Genomic DNA, 16809 nt, shown 5'->3' on the forward strand with positions numbered 1-16809 from the left:
AAAGCCTTTATAGTAATGGAAAATATTTCTATTAAATCATGTTGAAGTCTAGAAAGCCATCTGAAGCTTCAGTATTTTTTGTAATAGAGATTAATAAAATTTTATGCTAATGTGTCATAAAGAAGAAATAGCTCATTTGGGTACAGTATGTTCCTTATCTGACCTACTTAAATGCTCTATTTTGCACTTATAGGCTTCTAACAGACTTGGCAAGAAATGCTATTTCCAACTTTGTGTCTGTTAAGCCTTTGGAGGATGGGAAGCTAATAATGGTTAAACAATTTGTAATTCTTTTTTTTTTAATTTAATCTTCAGAGAAGAAAGCAATAAAAGATAGCCACTTCTTATATAGAATGCTATTGCTTTTCAAGTATAAGTATAGGAAAGAGTTTTGCAGTGACTGCCTGTGGCACAAAAGACTGGTAGAGAGGAGGAAAAGAAGGCAGACTTGTAAAAAGGCTCTTTTTTTATTTGCATTTGTACTTTTTGAGATCAGATACTAAGAGAACCTGAACCAGAATAAAGTGAAAAACAGACATACAGCTTGATCCTGTAGGCTACCTCATATATGGGGTCCATTATCCTAAATGCAGCTGCCTGCGTAAAGAAGTGTGATAAAATCATAGCAACCATATGACTCAAATGTTGTGAAAATCACGTGCAAGGAAAAGTCATTTGGCTTCAGCACAATAAAAATATGAATTGTTCTTTAGAGCTGTATATGACTAATTTTCTGTGAAGCATGTTCATTTCTTCTCTGCTAGGAAGGTGCTGCTGGGGTCAGACCACAAACCTAGGCAGCTTCTTGGAAATGGGCCTTCAGGGACAGGAACTTCAAACCAAACGCCCAGCAAACAACTCGTTCTAGATAGCATTTGCAGCATAGTACTTAATAATACTAATAAGAGTAATAAAAGTCTTCCTTGAACAACTGGTGACTTGCCAGCTGGATGTTTTTCAAAATTCATTGACTTGCTGTTTGTCAAGATTGCCTGTGCAGGGGTAAAAGAGAGAAATATATCTGCATAAATGCAGTGGAAAGTAATAAAGCTTACAAGCTGGGTTAAGTTTAAATAATAAAACCCTTCTCTTTGGAAAAACATCTTGAGAAAGAACAGAGCTGATGTGTGGTATTGATGTAATAGGAGACTGGTATCATCTGAGAAGTGTCTGGTCAGATATGGATTCCCTGGAGTTCATAGCCTGAATGGCAGAGTGACGTGAGACTAAGAGGCCTCGCACATGACAAGGTCTTCACTGAAGCTTCATCATTATGTCCCTGTCCCTTTGGTAAGGAGAGCCTTGTAAAGAGAAGGCTTATCTGCAGAGTTGCAGTCCGATACTTAAGTTGTGCAGAGGGAGGTCTCCTGTGTTGGTTGTGCTGTTCTCTGGATGTGAGTGTGTGTGCATTGAAAGCGAAAGTGTCATGGCCCTGTCACCATCTTCTGTCCCACGGAGTTTCTTCCTCTGCGTCATGTATTCCGTGGGGTGGAGGGGAAAAAAGGTTTTCTCTGAAGAAGGCAAGTGGCTTGCAAATAGTCTTGCACCTCTCTCTCACTCAGGAGGAAAAGGGGGAAATGGAATAACCCTAAGTCTTAAAAAGTTTCTTCATATGACAATCGATTAAAACAGACTTCTTACCAACTAGTGAAACTATCCCTCTATATTCAGCTGGAATTGAATGATCTTCCAGAAAATGGGTTAATGGGGCTTTGAAGAGTATTTAGTAAAGAGCTACCTGGCCACAGAGATAGATCACAGTCTTTGTTCTCAAGCAAAATGAATTAAAATAAAATTGCGATATTTTGGGTTAATGGCACCTTATTTTTTATGGTCGTTAGATTTACTGTGCAGTGTCTTGATAGAGGTGCGTGTCTGCTTTTCTTTTGAGTGCAGGAAAGTACCTGCTGGAGCTGAGTTTATTTCTTGATTTGATGTTAATTTTTTTTTCTCCCTCTCCCTTTCCCCAGTAGTAATAAAGCAGTTTATTGACAAGGCAATTAAATGAAACATCTGTCTGTACATTTTGAAATACAATTCAGAGAGGGTCTGTGATTTCATAGTAGTTTTGCCTTCTGGAGTCTCCTCTTTTTTGCAAGAGGAGGGCCATGCCTAGTGTACTCCTTCCCCTGTCCTGCCCACACTTCTCTGCTGCATGTGTTGAAACCAGTAGGACAGCAGTCAGCCTTTCATCAGGGGTGGCTGGGCAGGTGGTGTGCTGCTGTTTGGTGCAGAAAGGGTGACTGAAGCTGCAAAGATCTCAAAGAGAAGGTCAAAAAGGATCTCAAAAGAGTAGAAGGGGGCTGAGAGCTACCAATGCAGGGGATAAAACTGCTGTGTTGTAGGTATAGTGGGATGAGACCAGTATATACCAGGCTATGAAGACTTCCATGTGCTAAAGGCCAGTACAAGAAAAAGTTGGTGTGAACTGGTCGTGGAAGATTTTCAAAGTGAAGATGAGATGCAAGTGTCTAACACTGAGGGATTAGGAAAAGTCTCCTAGCAAGAGCCTTGAAGGAAAATATTCAACTGCTTGATATGTGTATAGACAAATACAGAATGTGGGTACATGTTGTAGAAAGATTATGAACTTTCTCATGTCAGACTACCTAGGTCTGTCCTAGTGAATTTGTGAGATGTGGGGATTTTTCTCCTAATTTCAGAGCAGTTTTAGCCAAGAGTTAAAATTGTCAAATATTCAGGTTCAATTTCATCTAGCCAATGTTTCTAAACATTTGTTAAAATGGGCCTTTCACCTTGTAGAATTACAGGCTGGGAAGTCTGTCATTAGAGGGTAGATGCAAAAGTATGTATGTTATACTCTACACTGATTTAGAACCTTCAGTTATTCAAACCCTTTGTATCTGTATTCCAATGGTACTTTTATATATATTGCATATGCAGAATTTCTAGTAAGTTTTCAAAAACTTGTATGTGCACTTATATGTGCCAGTTTCTCTCCTAATTGTGCTAGAACTATGAAACTTGTAGGTAAACAAATATTAATTATATCATAACGAAGTTTCTAGGGTTCAGTTCACTGGGTAATAAAGAAAAATAGGTATTTTTATCATATTCCAGCTTCTTTCCTTCATTGTATTCAGTGATGTAGAATGAATTAAATGTAGGGGTTTGGTGTTGGGGTTTTTTTTTGTACTTATGATTTTAAAAATTAAATATAACCAAAATGTTTTGAAAGGCAAGAAAGGAAGAAGAAAAATCCATTGTGGAGTGTTCTTAAAAAATAATGTCTACTCTACATTTTTTTCATGGCCAGAAATGAAAATTTTGGTAGGATGTTAGTCTTGCACAGAGGAAATCAATTGTAGGTACACAACTTTTTACATATGATGTAAGAAATGGCAGTTAGTCATTTTGTATTCCAGTGCAGACTGGTCAATGGGGTTTTGCTATGTTTTGTTAATCTTCTCTGTGCACCTCTGGAAAAACTTTCCTCTGCAAAATCTGGTATGGCTGTGCTGACCTCAGCAATAGCAGGGTTTTCCGTTTAGGTTGGATTTGAGCTGTGGGCAACATCATTCTGCTAAGCTGCTGGTTTTCAAGTTGTAGTCCCTAGCCTCCTTCCTGCCTTTGAACCACAAAGGGCTCCAAGACCTGATGACTAAGAACATCTTATTGTTTCAGATGTGTAAATACCTATGAAATTTCTAAGGATGTCCACTGCTTATATGGAAGGCATAAAAAGTAAAGAAGGAAGCAGAGCAGAACTTATCCTCTTCTGATTACTCACTCACACTTTCATTTATTTTGAAGGTACAGTTGTAAATGTTTAGAGGTGTTTAGTGGGGAAATTGTTCTCCAAAGCCCAATTTTGTGACCAAAGACTCATCAGAAAACTATTAAACTGTTTCTTTCCTTTAAGCATTAGATGATGTAAGGGGTGATTTGCTAGTAAAGGTTGTACTGGCGCCTGGAAGTTTGAGATGGTGACCAAGTGAAGAGAACAAAGAAGGATTTTCACAAGACAAATTAAATTTGGCAGTAGCTGGATCCCAGCTCCCTTAGACTGCTGTTTGTGATTCCCAACAAGGGAAAACCCTTATCCAGGAAAATAGTCAAAACTCCACATTTTCCATGTTGGCTTTCTGTCTTTGTCTCTACACAGTTCTTTCCACGTGATGTCTGAATTATTCAAGTGGAGTTATCCTGTTTCGGTTGCTATCAAGGGGTCTTTAGTTCATACATAAGCCCACTTACCTCCTCTTTCTGTACTCCCCAGTAATTTTTTGGAAAGGTAATTTCCAGAATTGTAGTTATTTTTCTTATCTGTGGTTCTGAACTGGGCACAGAAATGTTTGTCCTTAATCCTGGTGACTGACCATCTTTCTCTGTTTAAACTTGGCTTGCTTCAAGCAAAACCCCCACACTTCAGTGATTCCAAGAAAAAAGGAACATAACCACAAGGTTTCCCCAAAGATTTTGCATACAGCTGATTCACTTAACCTCAAAGATAATAAATTATGGAAAAAATTGGACTACTTCCATGTATTCACCATTTTCTGTAATAAAGCCAACTTGTTTTTATCTCTGACAGAGTCTGGAGGAGACTGTGTTCAGTCAGCTCAAGTGTGCTGTTGAGCATGTTTGTGGAATGCATAATCCCACTTGTTTTGAGATTTGATTATTCTGTCTGACTTCTTTCTAATGCCTTAGACTTTCATGCTATTACAGGAAGGCAGCACTAAATACTCCTGTCCAGGAAAAAAAACCCTAGAATCGTCTTCTTGAGATTAGCAGACAAGAGCAATGATGTCTTTATTAAAGCTTTATTAAAGGACTCGAGAGAAGTCATCCTGATGATTTAATGCCATAGGTTGCTTCAAGGCAATGGGCAAGATTACTAATGAGGAAAGATGACCTTCTCTTCTATCACTTTGTCATTTCCACCACAGAAAACCTCTTTTTGTCTTGTGCACTTAAGTGATGTCAAACACACGCTGTGTGTGCCAGAGCATATAAAAACTGCATGATAATGTTCTCTATCTTAGATAAGCTTGTTATGTTAATATAGTTAGAATAAACACTTGAGCTTATGGCCAGTGGCTTTGGTGCTTATGGCATCTATTCCCAAGTTCCTGATTTTTACTGTGCAACCCCTCCTACTGTGTCAACTGTTAGTAGTTCACAGATTGGCTTTACTTTGGTATTTTTCCATTGTTACAATAATTAGAATGCTGAATTTTTCTTTTGTTTTTAAACAAACATAATCTGATATGTATTTTCTGAAGAATGGCCCCATGTGTGAAAGCATCACCCTGTCTTAAGTTCATAAAACTTGTAAATACCCAGCTCAGGAGTCATCATCTTTCCTACAGGTTTTTTTCAGAAATATTCTCACATACATGCATGTTTTGCATGATATTTCTGCATACATTAAGTCTGCTGTAGTGTGACCCCTGTTTTGCAGGCAGAGTGGAAGCAAGCCCAATTCTACAATATCGTGATCAATGAGAGCACATGTTGAACTTCGTGAGGTTAAGGAACTGGCCGGTGTACCTCACAGGCTGCTGCTGTACACCACTGCAGCTGGATTTGTCAATTTATTTTAATGTATTACTTAGGGTATGATATGAATCATACAGCAAAAGGTTTCGCTTTTATTACTGAAAACAAATTCTCATTTAAAACTTGAACCCAAAAGATTTCAGTCTATTGAATTGATGTGGCTTGCTGTTGGCTCAGAGATTGACTCTGGTTCATATGCCTGAAGAGCAGAAGGAGGAGATCTGGCAGGAGACAGGAGCCAGCTTTGCACATGGAGTTTGGGGCAGTGTAAGGGCGTGGGGACTGTCTGAAGCTTTCCCTCCTCTGCTCTTTGTTTGTAAGTTCTGACTAGGTTTCAAGTCAATACTTTTTATTTCCTTGTGTTTGTCTGGCAATTAGTTTCTGTCAGTTAGTTGCTTCTGAATTTGAGCAAGCAACTACCATGAAAATGACCTTTATATAATGGCCCATAATTTTACTATTGTCTTTTAAGTAGATGTTATAGGTTAGAAATCCAAGGGGGGGGAATTTTTCTTCCCCCTGCCTCCACTCTAGGAAAGACAGAGTTTGAATGGAAAGGGGGGCAAATAGCGTTACAAAGGACCCAGCTGGCCAAGCTGCATTTCTACTGAATGGCCCGTCGGAGACTGGGGGAAGGGGGGGTAGTTTTGGGAGAATTGCTGGCCCTCCTCAGAAGGGAGAGGACAGATTGCTGTGTTTTCTCTCTGGAACGGAGACGGGGTTTGCGTGCATGCATTTGGAGAAAAAGCCTAGAGGCCGGTCTTTCTGGTTTTCTTGTCTTGGTCAGCCCTGACCACTGGCCTCGGCTTGCTTGCAAGCTGTCTTTGTCTCCAGCCCGCACCTGCTGTGTTTTCATCGGAGAGTTTTTTGCTCACTGGGAGAAAAAAGGAGGAGCCTTGAAACACCGTCATCTGAGAGCAACAGTGAGTTCCGTGAGGGTGGACTGCTTTCCTTTCCCCCTTCTTCCATTGGGGGAAGGGTCTCCATTTTCTTTTCGGCTTCTCCCGCGATCCAAGTCCACCCCCCAGACACCCCTTCCTGCGTGGTGACCGACAGAATCCAACAGCACCCCTGCAGGCCAACACCGAGCACTGCAGGCTCTGCACCTCCAGCGATCCAACAGCGCCTCTGCCAACTGTGATTAGAACAGCGCTAAAGGACAGAGAAGTATTCAGACCTTTTCTTTTGTTTGAAGAGGACTTTTGGGTACAGGACTATTGTCTAGCTGTTTTTGTGTTCTGTTACTGTTCTTGCCAACATATATATATATATCCTTTAATAAAGGGTTGTTATTTCTTCTTTTTTTCCACACTTCCTCGATTAGAGCCCCTTAATTTCGGATTTACAATTGCTGAGAGAAAGGAGTTTGGTCTATCTCATAACTCAGCCTCTTTAGCAAAACTTTCCACTCTCGTCAAACTGAGACAGTAGATACAGTAGTAACTAAAATGTGCTGTGAAAAAACCAACATTGTAAAACCAGAAATCAAACCCACAGGGACATTTTGATGTAATTTTAATGATTAAAAAAGGAAAATGCAGTCTTCATACTAAGAACATAGATTACGGATACGGAATGGTGAAATTGGTTAAGTTGTTTGCTCTTTAAAGTACCTGAAAAATGTTTCTGTAGTATAACTCTGACACTCGATGCTGCTCTATAAGATGCTGTCTAACCTATGACTGGTAATTCAAATCCTTCTCTACAGCAAAATTGACTGTAACAGGTGATTGCTAAAGATAGTTAATACATATGCAGTAATATTCCTTTTTATTTAAGTAAGCATAAACTGTATATTTTTGGGGGAGACAAGAAAAAAGATATTATTATTACCATATACTGCTTAATATCAATTAGAAAACTCAAAGTTTTGCTACTCTTTCTAACAAGTTAGTAGTTTTCATATAATGTTTATGACATTTCTAATGTCTTAACTTGTTTAGACAACACTATCACTTGTTTTATCATCAATCAAAATAAAACAATTTTTCTGACACAAACTGTAAGAAATGCTTTTATTGACAGCAGTGTCAGTCTTTCCACTTGCCTAATTACAAAGAGGACAAAGTTACTAGGAACTAGTAACAGCCTGATTCTACAGTAAAAGGTAAATGCTGAATGAGAAGTTTTCTTGCTCTCCTCCCAGATATAACTGTGGGTTTTCCTGAAATGCTTATTTTCAAGTCCATCTCCCTGCCTGTGGAATAGCTACTGTAAGAGAAAGCCATATGCTACTCTGTTAGCAGTCTGGGAATTGAATTACTTCCCTGGCAATTAGAATCGTATCAGAGGAATGGATAAAGAATTTATCCTAAATGTAGGGAATCAGCCATATTATCTATGACATTAAATTAAGCAACTGTGTTATTCAAAGGATGGGTATTTGTGTAAAATGTATAGAAAGATGAGTTTCTTGTGCTTCAGAAAATGATTCATGATTTCAGATTATCAAAAAGTTACTGTTCAGGCTTTTATAGCAGTACAAACTCTATCAAGATCAAGGTATATACATCTGTAAAAGAAGAAGTTAGGGGTGTTCAGACTTATGTTTAGATGAGTTGGAAGCCTTTTGACTGAAGTTTTCATGGTTTTATAACATATGCTGGAAAACCAGAGAAAAAACAAAATGCAAAATACTTCTGAAACGTAGTCTCACCTTTTTGTTGTACATTAAAATCTGTCATACTCGCACATAAATGTCTCCTTCCTGCTATCTGGATCCAGAAATCTCAGGGTTTTTTTCTGACATTCTGAAAAACAGTGTGACACAGCGTCTTTTTTGGCTAAATTCACAAAAGAAGAGCTCTTGTGTACTGAGTTATATTTTATTCTTACTAGCCTGTGTTACCCCAGAGGCAATTTCTGCTGCACCATCCAACACTTCAGGAATGGAGATACTCACATGTGACATTTGGATGTCTATTAGGCACCTGTAAAAATTGTTGTCATACCCCATACTGATATAAGGTTAGGGTAGAGGTATTTTTGCTTTCTTTGGTAGGAAGATGTCTGAGAGGAGAGGCACATGTGGCTTAAGGGGAGCTTTAAGCCTTGCTGCAAGGTTTCATCATCTGCTGGGACGTGTTGGGAAAGCTCCTGATTAATCCTTTGGGAGAAGGGTTCAGGAAGAACAGTTGCAGAGAAGACAGACTATGTGTGGGGGAGAGTGTATTTTATATATTAGTGTGTGTTTGCAAGGAATGGGTAAAAAGTCTGAAATTCTTGCCTTTTTTATTGTAGCTGACAACTCACTTGTTTAGAAGCTGCTTTTTTTTTTTCTGAAGCTTTTTATCTGAATAAAAAGAACATCTTGAAAAGGCAAGTGTCATTACATCAGAATGCAACTCCCATTCAATCAATACTGTTTTGTAACAAATGAGTAGCTTGGAGATTGGGGAAAATACACGTTAGAAGAGAGATAAGTGAATGCTTGTCAACCCCATCAGACCAAAATTTGATAAAGGCCTTTGATACTTTATTATTTAAGAAATCTTTTTGAGGTTAGCTGTGCTCACTTGCTTAAAATGTGCAAGGATGCAGCTGACAGTGTTTGTCATACAAACAGTTGAAAGTTGTGATTGGTTAACTAAAGCTGCCTTGAGCAATTTTTTTTGCTAAAATGACAATGTGCATCTAATCTATTATTACAAATTTAGTCAAAACAAATTAATTTTGTTTTTATTTTGTCAATCAAAAATTAAAGCAGAGTGAATATATTTTCCTTGAATTATTTTACACCACAAAACCAATGGGATAGAGGTACACTGGTTCCATGAATTGACAAGTTTTGAATTGGATGGCTTTTGTTTATCTCCATCCTTCTTCTTTTTGTAGGAAATTCCACTTATTTGGATGACCACGGACCACCCCCTCAAAAGGTAAGCTGCTGTTATTTTGTGTTTGCTTTCTCCCTGCTTTTTTGGCTTTTGTTTTTAACTCATTGTGTGTTTACTTGTGTGCCAAGCAACACTGCTGAGTTTACATCAACAGCATTTACCCTGTTCAATATTTTTCCTCAAGTGTTTTCGGGCATTTATAAATAACATGGGTTAAATCTCAGTGTGATTAAACTAATGGAATTTTTGTCATTGAGTCAAGGGGAGGCAGGATTTTAGTGGTTTTGTCTGTCAGCACATTTATACAAGGCACTGCATCTGGATTTAACAAGGCGGCTTCTAAACAAGTGAACATGGGCTCTGCTGCAGGTGCAATGCTTTGAAGCAGGTCCATAGGATAAATTGAATGAATGTGAGTAATGAGCCCTTTTATAGGGATAGAGTTCACTGTTCCCATCACGTGTGATTGTGCAGCATAAACTTTTCCCTCCCATCATCATGGCACCTCATGACATTTTTGGTTAGGAAGGGCATCATGATGGTTTCTTCAATAGGAAGAGTGGAAGGAGGTATGTAGGATCTCTTGGTTTGTTTTCTTTTCTTTTACCCTGATTTATTTTCTAAAAGTCTATTTGATACTATATTGTGCCTGTCTTTCCAGATAAGGCTATTTTAAGTCCTTTTGTGTAGTACAGAAATGCACTATACATGAGAACAGATTATTTATTTCATTGATGCAGCCTACCATGGATGCTAGTGCAGCAGGTGGAAGTGACTAGTTAAAGATGGGGTGAATGCGAATAGCCACTATCTCTGGTGGTAGTCCTCACTCAACTCTGTTCAACTAACCATGAAATCACATCCTGAGCCACCAGGCCTTGAGTTGAAATGCTCAACCACATGTGTACATCAGTATGGTGAAACAGTTGGGTTTTGGTCAGCAGAAGGAGGGTAATGTGGAAAGCAATTCAACTTAGCTTAGTCATCAGTGAAAACAAGCAGTAGTCTGGGTTTCTTCACCTTTTTCTGTGAAGTCTGTGTGCAAATGAAATCTGTAATTTTCAGCTGGTATATGAGTATTTGTTACACTCTTAAAGTTCAGACAGCTCACTTAGAGGGATGATGTACATCTGATTTTTTTCCTCTCAATGCAAATTACTCATTTCTTTTGTCTACACTGTTACAAAAATGGATGTAGACAGAAGTAACAAAGTCAACCTGCTATATTTGTCATTACTAACTGAGATGGGACATGGGAATTCTAAGGCTAAACAAATGTTTCACACTTAAAATCTATTTTAAGCGATAGCACCTCTGGCTTTTGTGTATTTATTTGTGTACCAACTGCTTCTCTTGTCCAAGCATACAGCAGCCTGCAGGGAGTGAAGCGTTATGTTTGTCAGGTCTCCACAATTAACACTCAGCTTGGAAAAGTAAAGCAATGCTTATTCCAGATGTATATTTTTCATGCTTGAATTAGCATTCAGAAATGCCAAGCTGTTCCAGTAAAGAAAATGCTGTCATCTAGATAAGAGCTTTCAACCTTGAAAACTGCAGTCAAATTTTGGTACTTTGGGAATTTTGTTTTACCAATTAATGGTGGATGACATCCATACTCCAATGGGCAGTACCAGTTGGACAGATTTAACTAAACCAGAAACTTTTCTGTTTGCGTTATGAAAACATCTTTTGCCTATCTAAACACGTAATTTTGTGCTGTGATCACACAGCCTCATCCAACTGCAGCTCAGCTCTCTGTAGAAAGGCCAACTGATTAGATACCTACACAATTGATTGATTGGTTTTGTAGGTACTCTTTGATTAGCTGCTTACAGTCAGGAAAGTTTGTGGGCTTCCTCTGTATTCATCCTCACTCCTGAGAGCTTGGTGATAAGCTCGGTGGAGTAACAGGCTATAGCATTGTGTAAGTTACAAGTATTTTGCTTTTTGAAGTATTTACTTGTGTTTTAAAAACATTAATAAAAGATGGATCATTTTAATCATCCCTCGGACAGGCTCGCTTATTCCTGAGTGGGTGGGTTTTATGTTTTATTTTTCATTCTTCTAATCAAAACATGGGTGGGGATTGGTAAAAAGGGCCGATAATTCCTGGTATTTGCTTAGGGTCATGTTTTGAACAAAGATGCTCTTGCTTTGTAAATGTCATGCATTGCATATTACCCTCTAACAGCTTCACCCCTGAACTGTGAATTCTGCAGGTCTGAGTGAAACTAATAGTAAATTCACTGTAATTGTCATTGTCTTTCAAGTAGCCTCTATTCTTATGACTAGATAACTGTCTACATTTAAACTAATAGATGGTTATAGGTCTATGCATGCTTTAGCTCAACATGTAAAAACATGTCAGAAGAAATTAATCCTGAATCCAGCATTTAAAATGTTTTATGACAAAATGCTTAAAAAATAGAAGTGCAGATAATGAACAACAATTCATTGCCTGGTGTTGAAATGACTGGTAGCTAATGTCGGCAGTGTGTAGTTAACTGCAGTGGAAGGCCAGCAACAGTTGATACACACTGGACCATAGCTGTTTTGCAGAGTACATTCCAGTGTTTTGTTAGAAATCATATTAGTTTTGGCTTTTTGTCATGGCTAGGTGCCAAAGCTTAGGATTTTTTTTAATAACATGTGGGTTTTTTTCCTAGTGTAAGAACTGAAAATAACAGAATAAGGAATTAGCATCATCACGTTTCAGGAGATCAGGGTACTGGTCTGTTTTTTTCAAATAAAGGTTGTTGCATTGGGCCTTTATGTAATTAAAAAATGGAGTCTACTCCCCACTGAGGTGGTGATCAGAGAGAGTTTATTTCAAAGTCAGTGCTCTTTTTATCCCTTAAAACCATGTGACCTGGTAACCAATGAGATTATGGATTCCTGCGCATGTCCCCTGGGCTTCCCTGCCCTGGGTGCCTCCCCTGCACCTGGACACACCTCCTACAAAAGGTGGCAACAGCAATTTTCTCAGTGCAAGCAGAGAACGAAAGCTTTGCTCACTTCTGTACATGAATATTGCTGATGTGGTTCTGGTTCTCCCTTGAAGGCCAGTTGAGCCTTCACTGAGTGCCTGCAGAGCTGTTCCTCTCACATATTCTTACTCCTCTTTTGTCTGGCTGCAATTACTTCTGCACAATATCTTTTTTTTCTTTCTTAAGTATGTTATCAGAAAGGTGTTTCTACCTTTGCTGATTGGCTCAGTGTTGGCCCATGGTGGGTCTGTCTCAGAGCCAGCTGGCGTTGACTCTCTGGGACATGGGGGAAGCTTCTGGCAGCTTCTCACAGAAGCCACCCCGCTAGTCCTCTCCCCACTATCAGAACCTTGCCATGCAAGCCCAATACACTAGCATAGGCCACTCTTCTTTGTCCTTAGGCACCAAAGACCTCACAAGATTGACTAATTCTAGATTTTCATGAGTTCTCAGACAGATCTGTATATGCTTTCCTGAAGGTAGAGGCAACCTCCAGTAGCCCTAGCACACCTCTGGTGTTGCTGATATTAGCATGTGACAGATAAAAAAGCAATAAAGTTGAGCCAAACAACCTTCTACACTGTCTGAAAATTGACTCTTCTTTCCCAGTTCAAATCTCTATCTCACTACCTCCTGGCTTTTTTTAATAAGCATCTGAAAATATGAATTTAAAGAGATAATTTGTTTATACTTTCTCTATAGATTGGTGTCTATGTGATGGCTATAGATGATGCTAGCTTGGGTTTTAGAACACCTGTGAAATTGATGTTTATTAGTGACTAATGGTGTTCACTTGACATATTTCATGTCTGAGCATTTCAGCGAATAAAGCAGGTGTACTTTTCCCAGTATTTATGCCATTTCCTTATCAAATCTTCCCAAGGTTTTTTTACTCTCTCCAAGAAGATGGTGAAACTGGCTTTTGAGGAAAAATAATGCGAACTTTATCAAACCTACTGTTGTTATAGATTGGAATTTGGCAAGAGCATTAGGATATATCCCTCTTTCAGCGGAGCTGATATATGTATGTGTAAGTGGGCTGTGCACATAGGTGACAGATAAATTACAGTCAAGTAGTCTATTCTCCTTTTCTTGATCATTTTCCCTTGGGATGCCTGTCATGGACCCAGTGTCTTTTGGCAGCTGTTTAGGTGTCAGCAGAGCCCTGTGCTTAGCACATATGTGACAGTGCTTCAAAGCTTTAAGTGAATAAAAAAATGGTTGGAGGTCAGATGAGGTCAAAATGCAAAGAAATAAAATGCATACGCAAATTTGATCTGATTTTATTGGTTTGAAGCTGGAAAGTGCATAAATAACACTTTTCACCATTCTTTCAGTTCTAACCTAGTACTTATGTGCTAGTTGTTCATGTTTTCTTTATGGAGCAAGGCTATCATAGAATAGTACAATCATTTAGATTGGAAAAGACCTCTGAGATCAAGTCCAACCATTGACATAGCACCACCATTGTCAAGCAGATTATTTTTTATTTGACTTTAAAACTTACTAAAAGTTGATTTCAGCTCTGCCTCCTTATACTGAGTTTTTATGTTCATCAAATTTATGTAATATTTATTTTTTCCAAGTATTTTGATAACAATTAAAATAACAGCCAGGAGCTGTGCATTTTTCTTTTAGTTTGCGGGTTTTGTTTTTTCCTTTTGGTTTTTGTTTTTGGGTTTGTTTTTAGTGGATATTTCCTTTTTCATTTGGACTCATGTTTTAGTTCTAGCCAGCCTTTATGAGAACACGATTTTAAACCTTTTGCCCCCTACAGTCTTAAGTGATTGATTTGTTAGGGATGAAGTGCTTGATTTAAAACAAACAAAAACCAATCAAAAAAAACCCACCCAAAACACTGAAAAGCAAGCAAGATTTGTTTCCTTTTAAGTACATGCCTACCAGGGATTTTAAGGTATGAATAGAAGTGTATGTGTTTTTTATACAGTTAAAATTCTCTGTTTAGCTTTTCTTAAAAAATTGATGGATAATCTTTGAAGCAGTCCGTCCAGGATAGGGTGGGAAAGATTTCAGTGATTTAAAAAAATCTGTCCTACTTAGAAAATGATGAGTTGAGATGATCAGCTATTAAAAATAGTCAGAATTTAGTAGTGCTAAAATAGAGTAAGTAACTTCCTATGTTTACCAGACTCACTATCTGGCTGATAAAATATTGAGAGAATTCACTAAGTACCTTAACCACAAAGATCCCCTTACGGTTTGAAGAACTGTTTTACAGTATAACTCAGCTTTTGAGCCTAGTACACTCGATAAAATACTATGATTTAAAAAAAACCCATAAAATATTTCTCCACTTCCCTCAGTTTATTAGAAGCAGTGGGCCATGATTTAAACCCAGCCATCAACCAAGTGTGTAGCAACACAGTGGCCCGCTCATGCCCCATCACATGTAACAGTGACTTGGGAAGACAGATGCCCTCACTCCGAATGTGCACTCCTTCCTCCTCCTCCTCCCCTGCTTTATATGCTGAGCATGATGTCATATGGCATGTGTCACTTGGGGTCAGCTGTCCTGGCTGTGTCTTTTCCCAACTTCCCATACACCCCCAGTCTTCTTGGAAAGTAGAAAAGGCCTTTGCTCTGTGTAAGCACTGCTCAGCAATAACAAAACCATCACTATATTATCAACAATGGGCTCAGCACAAATCCAAAACACAGCCCCATACTAGCCACTGTGAAGAAAATTAACTCTACGCCAGTCGAAACCAGCACATAGTGCAAAATAGTTGTAGAAATATTGGGAATAATTGTTTTGTGTTCTTTTAAAATTGTGTTCTCCTTTCTTCTAAACGGTAGTATCTCAATGAAAGAAAACTCTGATTTTTCCAGAAGATTTTGCCATTGTTGTTCATAATTGTTTGTAATCCTGCTGAAGCTACAGGGGGAGAATGATACAGCAGGCTAGTATTATGGAGATCTGTCCAAAAGGTAGAATTGAATCTGTGCTATTAAGTGTGAATTGGGTCAAAAATATTTGAATAGTACAGGAGCACTAATTTGTTTGTTTTGTTCATATTAATTTATTGCTCAAGAATCTTAAGGACAAAAAATCACTTTATTCTGCGATTTACCAAAATAGAGAAGATGATTTCTTACTTTTTAATACTTCTTCAGTTTATAGTATATCAGAAATGTGTTGAAATAGGTAGGCTGACTAAAAGTAAATGGACAGTACAAAGAGACTTGGGAAATTACAGCCAGATTGCCTGTCACAAGAAGATAAATCTATGAGGAATGCTGTGCATGCTGATGTCCTGCAAAAATTTAAACAGTAGTGAACTGGCTTTTTATTAAGCCTCTCAATTTTGAAAGACTTAGGGACACAACAGGAATGCAGGTTTTGTGAACAACAGTAGCCTGCAGTTTTCATCCATCTAATTTCAAAGATGCTTAGAAAGTATTTTGTCTTTTGATTGGTACTTTAATTTTCAGGCTGTGTGCATAATAAATGTAAATTTTGCTTGAGTCTGGCATTCACACAACACCCTACCTACTATTACACAAAACAGAAAGATTCTAATATCACCAATTTTGCAATCTGTAGGTTTTGTCCTATGTCACATACCATAGCTAAAAAACTACCTAAATTGTTTCTGAAGCTAGTAAAACTCTGTGCTTTCACTGAAATTTAGAACACAATCCATTCTGATTTGATCTTTGTTAACCTGCAGATAATCTGTGCCGATTATTTCAAAGTATATGAATATCTCTTAGATTACAGTTTTAAATTTCCAGCTCTCCAATACATTACCATCTTCTTTCCACTCTTTCCATGACAGGAAGGTATTTATAAAAAAGCATAGCATAGGAGGAGGTCATGGCTGCTCAGTCATGGCTACCTTCATTATCTTTTTATTAGGAAATGCTGGATTATAACACTAAAGTCCAATTACAGCTGGGTCTGGATGGCCTAGACCTTCAGTGGAAAAAACCAAAAATCTGCCATTCTGCATAGGGATAGCATAACAGAGTATCTTTTGAAAGTGACAATTGATTTGGTTAATCTTGCTAAGCCTTGTGACTCAGTTGAGTAACACTCATGGTTTTATCAGGAGTCTTTTATTTGTTGATGGCATTCTTAAATCCTGAATTGAAAGGGTTTTTTTTCTAGATATGATGTTTGAAGGGAAAAAAAAGTCTGAAACCTGGGATGCTGTGGAGATTTGCAAAACTGAAAAAAAACGCCAACCACCAAGTAAGAATTCTGGTATTATTTTGAAAGCCTCATGATTTTGAAGGTGAACTGGTAGATTCTGGAAGTTTTGTACTTAGGCTTTACAAAAATATAAGATTTAGTACAGGAAACAGTGAACAGCAGTGAAGTGCTCTAATAAGGGCCATGAGCTTTAATCAGAAATGTGATTGTGGACATGCCTACACATGGTCAAAAGTAGAGCCAAAATATCAGGCAAAGAGGACAGGGTGTTGTGACTGGGCTG

General features: G+C 38.2%; 1 protein-coding gene across 5 annotated transcripts in view; it reads left to right on the forward strand.

The window, feature by feature from the left end:
• UST (uronyl 2-sulfotransferase) overlaps positions 1–16809 on the forward strand; it is a 224628-nt gene that overhangs the window by 52503 nt on the left and 155316 nt on the right. For all 5 annotated transcript variants that reach the window (XR_003916111.1, XM_029962817.1, XM_029962818.1 and 2 more), the window contains exon 2: positions 9361–9404. Coding sequence is in view for 4 of the 5 variants with exons in the window: in XM_029962817.1 (XP_029818677.1) it covers positions 9361–9404 (44 nt within the window). In the remaining variant the exon portion in view is untranslated. The remainder of the gene's footprint in view (positions 1–9360; positions 9405–16809) is intronic.

Source organism: Manacus vitellinus, unplaced genomic scaffold (assembly GCF_001715985.3).
Source record: "Manacus vitellinus isolate BGI_N305 unplaced genomic scaffold, ASM171598v3 scaffold_4_pilon, whole genome shotgun sequence".
Taxonomy (NCBI): Eukaryota; Metazoa; Chordata; class Aves; order Passeriformes; family Pipridae; genus Manacus; species Manacus vitellinus.